The following is a 10926-nucleotide window of genomic DNA, read 5'->3' as shown; positions in this document are numbered from 1 at the left end:
TATTTGATAGTTTACTGATAGTATACGAGAATGCCGTGCTAAGAAGTTTTGTAATTGGCAAATCGATACAAATACATCTATCTAAAATGTAACACTGTGTTGGATTGAATTTCGGCGAGATATCAGGATCTGATTTGTTCGATCAGCCGTCGCGAGCATAAATATATACACAGAGAGAAGTTTGGAAACCGATTAGCAGTGTATTCCGAAGCATCAAAACCGTCGGATACCTCGTGCCGTGCTCCGACGCGAAACTCCGAACAGGCTTCGAACTTGCCGGTCGCTCCACCGCGACATTTATTAACTTTACCAACGCGGGGAAACTGCCGCGAGTTTCCGCCGGATTACACGGCGAATTAGGCAAGCCGGGATTAGCGTTACCCAATTTCCGCGTAGTTTCCATTTCTCTGATACACGGAGCGAAAAATACATCGGCTGCTTCGGAAGGAGCGTCTCCTTCGAACCGAACAAAATACAAACGGGGCGGAAGGAACAATGAGGTCAAAGTTAAAGTTTAGATGCGTGTACTTAAAATACGTGTATACCTACACAATTGAAAAATTTGTGTAGGTATACACGTTTATTTTTGTTTAAAAAAATGCCGGTTAAAATTGTTGTGTTAAAGGTTTAACACATTCATGTGTTAATTTAACATATTGCTCTTGTGTTAATTGACCTCGAATGTAAAATTATTAAAATAACTGAAAAGAAATGTTAAAACAACACAATGTGTAATTATTTGTTATCTGACACAATACATATGTTCGATATTATTAGTAACAAAATTTAACTGTTGAAATTTACAGAATAAAATGTTGATTTTATTCTATATAATATAAGTGAAAGTGATTTTGACCCGTCATTTGACTTATTACATCTGTAAAATGTAAAAATTACATTTTTTAAATTCATTTTGTCATAAAAAAATATGTTAATTTTACACAAAACTTATTTCAAATTACTTTGAGATTTGCATTTACTTTGTGTTAAAATATTAACAGAGTATTAGTGGGATCATCGAACATATCCATATTATGTTAAATTAACACAAAAATTTGTGTGGTATCTGTGATATCTGTTAAATTTAACACAAATTGTTCAACTGTGTACATAAATCCTGAATTATGTAATTATTCTCCGAAGCAGTACTCGCTCGTGTTCTCTGTTGTCCTTAAAGTAGCTAATCATATGAAATGTAGAGAATTATTTATTATACATTTATGTGAATTTCGCGGAAGAAATTAAATTATACATATAAAATATGAAATTAGATTCTTATTTATAACCATAATCTTTTTATATCATTTATCTATAATCTTCATTTCTTTCCATTCCTGTATTAGATTATTATTTTCGACCGCCTGTCACAGGAATTCGCTACATTTCGAAACGAGGAACGCAAACGCGCAACGATTGCGCGATAGAGGCTCGCCAGTTCCAATTTTCGACAGGGCACGAAGAGAGGCTCGCGGAGGGATGTGTCCTCGGATGAGAGGACGCGGAGGGAAATCGGAGAAGCTGTCAACGGAGCGCCATGCATCTGCCACTTACTCGCGCCACCGCCCTCGATCGCGGGCCCCGGGGGTGTACCTTTTTTCCCACAATGACGCACCACTTCGTCACAATTATCGCCATTATTCGCGGCGCGAGGAGAGAAGGAGAGAGATGGCGAACTCGCGTTTTAACGCGCAAGCCGCACGCACAATGGCCCGATATATCCGTATCGACTGCATCTTCCACACAGACGCAACCCGCCTGTGTACGCGACCCGGGGCCCCGGGGGTCGTTGCGGCCACCGCGCACGGAATCGATCGATTCTTCCCTCGATCGTCGCGTTTTATTGTGTTTTGACAGCGGCGGCGAGCTCTGGTTTCGCGCAACCACCTCCGATCGGCTTTTAACACGTCCCGCGCGGCCGTATATGTATAGTCGCTCTTTCTCTCTCGCGACGAGAGATCGATCTTATCTCTCGACGCTCGAGTTTGTGCCCCGCGCGAATTCGAGAGCGTCTTTACTCGCCACCCCCCTCGTCGTCGACGTCGTCGCCACTCATTGCCCTCCCTTTCGGCTTCTTCGGTTTCCCTTTTGCTAGCGCGACGATCGTATCTGATCGGACCGGATATAGAGTTACGTGTGCGCGTTTTCCCGGGGTCCTGTTTCGCGCAAGCATAAATACGGTCCCCGGTTATTTCGAGGAGGAGCCTCCTTTGAAAGGCGCGTTTTATCGCGCCTATCTACGCGCGATTTTCACTGTTGCCGATAATGCAATGTCCCGGCTACGTAGACCCGGGGTGGTCCATCGTGGCGCGAAAAAGCGCGCAAAGTGGATTATACCGGGAAATTGCATCTTTTTACACGACGCGATATTCGCGCAAATTTGCCGTTAAATGCGGCTCTAAGAGCCGTACTTACGTTCAAAACGGCCTCCGTCGGATTTATTTATTTGCGCGCGCGCGATTGCCTGAAAACACATAAATATAATTAGCATAATTCTGGCCAAATAGAATTATGCGCGGCACACGCGTATGTGATATGCACGAGACATTCTTTCCCGATTAAAACTTTACGATATTATATTAAATCTTATATTAAATTTCGCGCTGCTCTCTAATAAACTACGCTGGCACATTTTTAATAGATACCGGAGCTAAGTTTTTCTTATAAAAAGTGCCATTATATTTCTTAAAAATTATCAACAAAGGTATTTACTGATGACAATAAGTCCAAGGAGAAAACTTTCGATAATGAAAATTAAACGTGGTGTTTTTTAAGTTGGTTTTCTATGCTAAACACATCTTCCTCTTCCCAACTACTTGGCTGCAGAATGTATATGTAATAATAATTTGAAGAAGCTGCACGGGGAGAATTTTCTCTTAAAATTTATCCTGAAAATTATGCGATTGTGAGACAACATGGCATTTCGAAGAATTTTATGAGTTTTTTGAAATGTTACCGTACATTTCACTAGTAATTAAACTTAGTATACATTTTAATAGTAAAATTTCAAAAACTTCTCATACCGTTCTTCAAAATGGCCACGTTGTCCCACGACCGCACGATTTTCAGAATAAATTTGAAGAGAAAATTCTCTCCGTGTCTAATTACAAAATGAAAGAAAATTTTTAAGTGATTGTGACTGCTAATGAAATGAAGAAGCTGCACGGGGAGAATTTTCTCTTAAAATTTATCCTGAAAATTATGCGATTGTGAGACAACATGGCATTTCGAAGAATTTTATGAGTTTTTTTAAATATTACCGTACATTTCACTTGTAATTAAACTTAGTGTACATTTTAATAGTAAAATTTCCAAAAATTCTTATACAGTTCTTCAAAATGGCTACGTTGTCCCACGACCACACGATTTTCAGAATAAATTTGAGAGAAAAGTCTCTCCGTATCTAATTACAAAATGAAAGAAAATGTTTAAGTGATTGTGACTGCTAATGAAATGCAATCGTCCGACAGGTTTCCGACGACAAAGTCGCGATAATGTGCGTCATTTTCCAAAGCAGGAGCCGCACAGTACGTCCGCGCCGAGGGCTCGACCGTGCGCATTCGCCGGCAGACAACGCGATATCGTTATCTGCAGCCGTTGCACGTACGGGGATCTACCGAGTGGCATGCGACTCCGCCAATGGAACGTTTACACACCGCGTCGATACGCAACATTGTATTTCCGTTGCCAGCAGCGAGGCTCGGGCACGCACGGCAGAGAGTCGCGAGTAGCTGCGACGGGGGGGAACAGGAGGGAGGGAGGGAGGGTGGGATGGAAGCAGATACCGGCTGCAAATCCGGGGAAGGGGGGCAAGAGGGGGGAAGGGAGGGAGAGGGAACGGCGGACTGTTATTTGCAACGAGTCGCAACAATTGCAATCCGAGCCGATCCGCGCGCACGTCGCGCGCGTCCCCCCCGCGTACCCCCTTCGGTTAGGGTAAACGCCATATTGCTGAGTCGGCCCTCCCTACCTCCCCTCGCTTCCTGCGCGATTGAAAATAATGTTTTTGTGCAAGCCGAAACGGCAGATATGAAACCAGCATGGCGGATGCTTACAAATAGTTGCGGGGCGGTGACTACGTATAACGGGGCAACCCGGGCGCCTTTATCGCGCCTTTGTCCGCGAATCGCGCCACGCGGGCCGAAAGGATTCTCCGACGGGCGAGAGAGGGTCGCGGGTCTGAAAAAAAAGGACCGGAGGGGCGCCCGACGGAAGTCTACGATCCACCACCCCGTTCTTTCTCCCCTTCGGGCCCTCCGCGCGACGTCTTTGAAGCGTGACTGTCCGATTCGGCGAGTCGGATTTCGGATCGGTTGTAGGAAGATCTGATTAAAACTGGTTGCTGAGGGCAACGTGCAAGTCAACGGGCGAGCCTCACGTCGCGACATTAATTTATTTAATGAAGCCAGTTTACGAATTAGGTATTCGTTATTCCCCCGAGAAGCTCTAATAGTAACTTAGATTGAAGATGGACGCAAAAGTCAGCCATCTTAAATGCCACGGCGCCCTTTTGAACGTCACTTGTTAACTTAGCACGAGTCAGGTAGTGAAAATGGCCATCTGTGATTAAAAATAAATTACCTTTTCCAATGATATTAATTTTTTCAGCGATATAGATTCCAATTTTTGCTAAACGTTTTAGTTAGGTTGTTAACGATTTGACTTAAAATAATCCCGAGGAATGTAACAGCGGCCGTCGAGATTCTCTATTATATTAAAAGATTATACATATATGCATTTTTGTAACGATCGGAAAATGTGCATGCATAAGATATCAAGTGCGATTTTTGAAACTTTTTTTTCATTTAAAATAAGCGGACATATATAAAAATATTTTAACGACGAAAGAGAGAAAGAAGAAAAATAGCAGAGTGTAAAACTACAAGTAATGTAATCGTTAAGTATAACAAGCCAAGCTTGTTAGGGACTGCCATACGTGATTAAAATAGGTACCTTCCAATAGCGAAGTAGCCATTTGACCACACCACGCGCATTATTTGAGATTTTCACCTGAAATCAAAATCACGATCCGCACAAGCGTCAGAATCATAGATAAGGCCACTCAATCTCGAAAGACTGTCTCGATCTCCGCCGTCGAGCTCCATGACGACACGCACAAGGTGGGGAGGAAGCGAGCGATACGTAGACAGAGAAAGCGGATGCCATTTCCGAAACTCACGGTGCAGCACACGCTCTGAAAACGGGAAACACGCATCGATCGTCCCTCAACTCCCCGGTCCAGGATCGGCTATGATATCGAGCTATGTTAGGCCACGTAGAGATAAGAGAGCGGCGACGTGGTGCGGCGACGACGGCCGCACCATCATCAAGGCCGTCACCATCTCCACTACCACCACCGGCGTGGCGGCCAGATTACATCGGCCGGGATCAATATCGCGACGTCGTAGGCGTGACGGCCGGTGGTGGGTTCCATTTTCGTCCGACCCTCCGCTCTTCCATTGGACGACGCGCCGACATTCGCGTTCCCTCTGCCGCCGCCGGGCCCCGCGCAGGATCCCGTCGACCAGATACACTCGCTGGTCCCCTCTCCGTCGGGCACCGAGATGTTCCCCGCGCGATGGGCGGTCTCCGTTTGCGCGGCCGCGCACTGAGCGGCACGAAAAACCCGTCGGCGAGGCAGTCGCACTCGGCCGAGGATCGTAAATCATGAACAGTCCGCTGTTCGATGCGCATCGCGGCAAACAGGGTGAAAACTGTCGGGAAAACAGGGACTGCCGCGATTGTCGGCGCGGCGCGACGTCGCCACCCCCGGAGCGATAATTTACGAGCCCGGCATTGAGAGTCCCGCGCGTATATCGGGACCATCGGAAGCCGGAGTAGCGGGCGGCGGAGTTCAGTGCGCGGCAAAGTGCTCCATTTTCTCCGATGTTCTCCAATCTGACAATTCCATGACCACGTAGTCCAACGCGAAGAACCGTCGCTGTTCGCGATCGCGACGAGCGTTTCTCCCCCGCGGGGAGAACGTTCGGTGAAACGATCGCCGGCCAGAATCGAGGATCGGTGTCGAGTTGGCTGATCGTCATGTGCAGCAACGAGAGTCCGCCGCCGGCGAAGGAGCCGTTGGCCGTTGGCTTGGGTAACCCGATGGCCAGCTTCCTGCCGGGTCTCGAGCACTATCGGCTGCACCTCTATCATTACGCGATGGCGGAACGGTTGCGGCTGGCGCAGCAGATGCAGCACCCCGGCGTGGCTCATCCGCCTTCGGGGGCGCCGACGGCTCATCTGGGCATGAGCCCGGGATTTCCGGCGCCGCTGCCGCTCTACCCGACGGCCGCCGGGGGTTACCCCAGCCGACTGGCACTGTCCATGGCGCTGTTGCACCCGCATCACCAACGGATACCCGAAGAACCGAAACCCCAGCACAGTTACATCGGCCTGATCGCCATGGCGATACTGTCGTCGCCGGAGAAGAAGCTCGTGCTGTCCGACATCTACCAACACATCCTCGAACATTATCCTTACTTCCGCACCCGCGGGCCCGGCTGGCGCAATTCCATCCGACACAATCTCTCGCTCAACGACTGCTTCGTCAAGTCCGGCAGGAGCGCCAACGGCAAGGGTCACTACTGGGCGATCCATCCGGCGAATCTGGAGGACTTCCGGCGCGGCGATTTCCGTCGGCGCAAGGCCCAACGTAAGGTCCGTCGGCACATGGGTCTGGCGGTGGACGAGGAGCCGGATAGCCCTAGCCCGCCACCCTTGCCCGCCACTCCGCCGCCCCCGACGGCGCTCGGCCCTTCGGTGGCCTCGCAACCGATATCCGCGATATGGGCGCCGCATCACCACCACCAGCAGCAACAGCAGCAGCAGCAGCAGCAACAGAATCCCTTCCAGAGCCAGTCCCTTCGACAATCGTCCTTTCAGCCGAGGAAGCGCCAGTTCGACGTGGCGTCTCTCCTGGCGCCGGATGATCAACAACAGATCGAGGCGGACGTTTTAGGGCCGGCCAAGTCGCGCAGGTTCAGCTGCAGCGAGGACGAGCTGCACGATTTGCCGGAGGCCGATCAGGACGACGAGGATGTCGATGTCGACGTGGTCGCCGACGCGAACGCCTTACCGTCGCCGAGCACGCCGCCGTCGGCCAGCCCGGACATGCCCAAAGTCGTGTCTCCGGCTGCTCATTGGAACCATCAGAGTGTACCAAGCGGCGGCCAACAGCAGCAGCAGCAGCAGCTATCGGCTGTACACCTTCACAATCATCTACACGTCAGGAATTACTACATCCCGGCTAACTCCGCCGGCGGGTCCAGCGTCTAATGAAGGGCTCGGAAGCAGTCGGTCGGTTCGCGCGACAGGTAGCTGCTCGTGTCTGTCGAGTGTCCACGATCTTGTCTCTCCTTTTCACCGCGCGCTTTCGAAAACTTTTCGAGTATTCCATTACGATATGTCCCGCTCGTATCGCGCTGTTTTCTAAAGACTCGCTTATTTGGTAGAGACGAATTTTCTTTCGACAAAAATCTCGTTAAACCCATCGTTGTCGAATGAACGAACACCGAGAGATTTTTTAACAATGAGAAACCAGACAAGTCTCAGGGGAAAATGCGATAAGTGATAAAATCATATTTTAACTAAGCTTTAATAGAATTCTAATTGAAACTTAGTTGCAAGGATATGCAATATTAAAAGGTGAAAAGTCGTCGAGGGGGGAAATTGTCCCGTTCAATTAATGAGTAGATAAGCGTAAGTAAGTTGACAAACAGCAGATTCCCTCGGCTTTGAATTGAGTAAGAGTTCGTCACGGCAAGACAATGCGGTAAAAGTGAGATACGCCGTAGGCGAAGATCTGAGAATGATAGAGGCTCTGAGCAATAATAATTGAATTGTACAAGGACGGTCATTTAGACCGGTTACAATGGAGAGCTATGTTGCACTTTGTATTATTTTTATATTATTATGTATATGTTGTTATATATATATTTATGTAATATATTATATCATATTTATATACCATTTATATGTATTAATTATCGAAGTCGCGCGCATGTTACGAGTGCGTGCTTAGGGTCTGTATCATTCTCAGCGCTCCGTATTTCCAGACGCGCCGAGACGAGGGAAAACGTCTGAAAGGTATTCGTGAGACGTTTCGAATTCTCTCTTGGAGGTTTATATTTTCCGGATATGAATGTGGCACGCGTATACAAGAATGCGCGTAAGATGACCTCCGACGTGGACAAGGCGGAAAATTGTCGGGTGTTGTGTGTATAGCGTGACCACGCAAGAAACGGATCAATCTAGTGCCGATTATGTTTCTATTAGCGTCACACGAGGGTCACGCTCTCGCGTGCTATTCGTACTGTGCGTCTTTGATCGTTTTACGCTATTGGCGTTAGGCCCGGGCTACAATGAGTGGCTAGTCGTGGGTCCAAAGTCGGAACTATGCGTCGGCCCTGTTTCTTTCGCCCAGAAAGAAAAAGGATTGACACGTACGAGTTGTTACTCGTTGTAGACCGGGTGTAAAAGCTCTGCGCGTCGGCGTCAAGTTCTGACTCGCTTGCCGTCTGGTTGGGACTTGAACGGGGAAAAGACGGGACAGAAAGTGGAAAGGAGAATCGTGTCTTTGTTAGATTTGAAAATAATGACCAAAGTTTCAGATAGACTATTAAAAAATTAATTCGCTTCCACGTTCGACGCTTGAGTCAGGATATCCGTACAACATGAGTGTTCAAAAGAGCCACGAAAGTCTCGCGAAGATGTTTCAGGAACGTTTCGACTTTTCAGACGTGCTTCATTGAACTGCGGATTTTGTCATTTAGATGCGAGGCTCAAGTATCTCATTTTCCTCCTGATTAATAAACGGAGATTCTCGTGTAACAGAAGCTAGCTTCTTGTCGACGGACAACCGACCTTTCTCTTCATCGAGCACGAAGAGCGACTCGAGTTTGGCAATTCGAACGGAGCAAGCTCCGGCTGTGCCCGGAGAACTTTTACGTGTATCATATAGATAAATGTCTAAGGAAAAAATTATATATAGACTGGAGTTCGACGGTGGAATCTATAAAGCACACGACGACTAACCGACGGTCGTCGCACGATCGCCAATCATCGTACGACGATCGACGATCCCAACGCGGCTCGTTTATCTTAAAAATGACAGGCAAACCGTACCGTAAATATATCTTAAAGTTAATACGCTTGTCTAACGTAAAGCATCCATTTATGATATCCATTGCAGCACCTTTATATACCACCGTGGAAGAAGATAAGTTTATAAGAGGAAAGATATATGAAACAGATCCGTTCGACGTCTCCCGAAGTACTTATAATTTGCTCCATTTTTTTTAGACGAACGACTCGCGTTTGTCGCCGACAGAGATTCTACCGGCGAATTTAGAATTTTTTTGTAAATACGCGGCCCGGTTGCCGGACAGGGCAGCACGAGAAACTGATGTACGCGGGGCATTACGTCAGACTGATTGCGATCTCCGCTTGTTCATAGTGTAACATAAAAGTCGTTTAGGGTCTAACATAGCGCATCCCCATTGTATAATCCACGTTGGTAGAGACGGTAAAAAAAAACGAAGATATATATATTATATATATATATATTCTGTACAAACCCGAGTACTCCTCCCCCTCTCCGGTCCTCCCCCTTGTATATGTATATGTATATGTATCGATGTATACGTACCTGTGCGTATAGAATTCAGATACGCGGTTCGCGCGATCGCGACGATTAACGATCGCGTTACCGATGTCGCACCGATGAGAAACGCAAGACCATTTTTTCACAGTTACCTCGTAAGCATACGCCGGCGGCCTCTCTCTCTGTTACTGTCTCGATGCAACTGAACTTTAATAAAGTTTCTGTTCCCACGAATATATCCACCCGGTCTTTCTCTGTCTCTCTCTCTCTTTGCTAATTGACCCGACTCCTTTGAAAGGGAAGGAAAATAATAAACGCATGACGTGCGTTTTTATTCGAGATAAGGAGCACCGCGCGTTATTACCGGTGTAAATGGGTGAACCGGCTTCGCCGCGCGAGCTTCGATTAATTGTCTCTCGCGTCAAAGGTCGCGTAAACGTGTTTCCTTTTTTGTAATTGTTTCGATTTGTTGTACCAGCAGTTCTAGCGCCGGGCTAATTGCTCCTCTGGAATTCGCAATTTTCCAAGATTCTTTTTCCACGACTTATAATTCTCATCTTTTTATAAATATATTTTTGCATTTGCAGCTCTTAATTTTCTACTTTTGTATCTTTATTTTTACACACTTATCTTTCTATATCTCTGCGCTTTTTTTTAATCCCGGAAAGGCCTTCCGTCGAGCTCGTCCAACGATCATCGCCGACGATCTTTCCGCGTGATCTGCCGTATTTGTGAGTCCGCTTAAAAAAAATGATATCCGAGTTGACAGAAACATTCCGCGCGCATCTGCGCGCCGTTAGGCGACGTGCAGAGAGCACCTGAGAAATCTATTTGTCGTGATGACAAATACAAGTCAGACTTGGCCATTAGTTAATGTACACAAGCCACAAGATGAACGTTTGTTGCATGCTTGAGCTGACCGATGGCGAAAAAAGGAATTTATGTTCATTCCCGCGAAAAAGACGAGTGCATTCTTCATATCTATTACCGTGATTGCGATATTAACAAGTCGCGAGATATGCGGCTGACCAGGAAGGAAACTAATTTACCAGAGTGACGGTAATTAACAGGCTCGGGAAGAGATAAAGAACCGTGAGACGCGTGTAATATCGTTGATCGACAGAAGTTTTTCCGATATTGACATTAATACGTAACGTTGCGCGGCGCAACGTGTTTTGTTATGTAAGATTTTCTTCAAACAATTGCACACGTTTTAGTTAGATAGATATCTATTGATATCGTCGCAAACTTTCCATTTAGAAACATACGCGCGAGAGGAAGGTACACAGAATGTTCCTCGAATAATTGCGCTTTTATCGAGTGTC

The 10926-nt window shown here is 47.0% G+C and overlaps 1 protein-coding gene across 1 annotated transcript; it reads left to right on the top strand.

Annotated features, from left to right (window-relative positions):
• Positions 1–5552: 5552 nt before the first annotated feature.
• On the top strand, positions 5553–9835 carry LOC105560468 (fork head domain-containing protein FD4). Its single transcript, XM_012009614.1, has one exon. It carries the CDS (start codon positions 6040–6042, stop codon positions 7273–7275), a length of 1236 nt encoding a protein of 411 aa, XP_011865004.1. The 5' UTR covers positions 5553–6039; the 3' UTR covers positions 7276–9835.
• The last annotated feature ends 1091 nt before the right edge of the window (positions 9836–10926 follow it).

Source organism: Vollenhovia emeryi, unplaced genomic scaffold, assembly GCF_000949405.1.
Source record: "Vollenhovia emeryi isolate VEMERY1.0 unplaced genomic scaffold, V.emery_V1.0 DF939229.1, whole genome shotgun sequence".
Lineage (NCBI taxonomy): Eukaryota > Metazoa > Arthropoda > Insecta > Hymenoptera > Formicidae > Vollenhovia > Vollenhovia emeryi.
The sequence above is the reverse complement of the archived record's forward strand: the minus strand, read 5'-3'. Positions and strand labels throughout refer to the sequence as shown.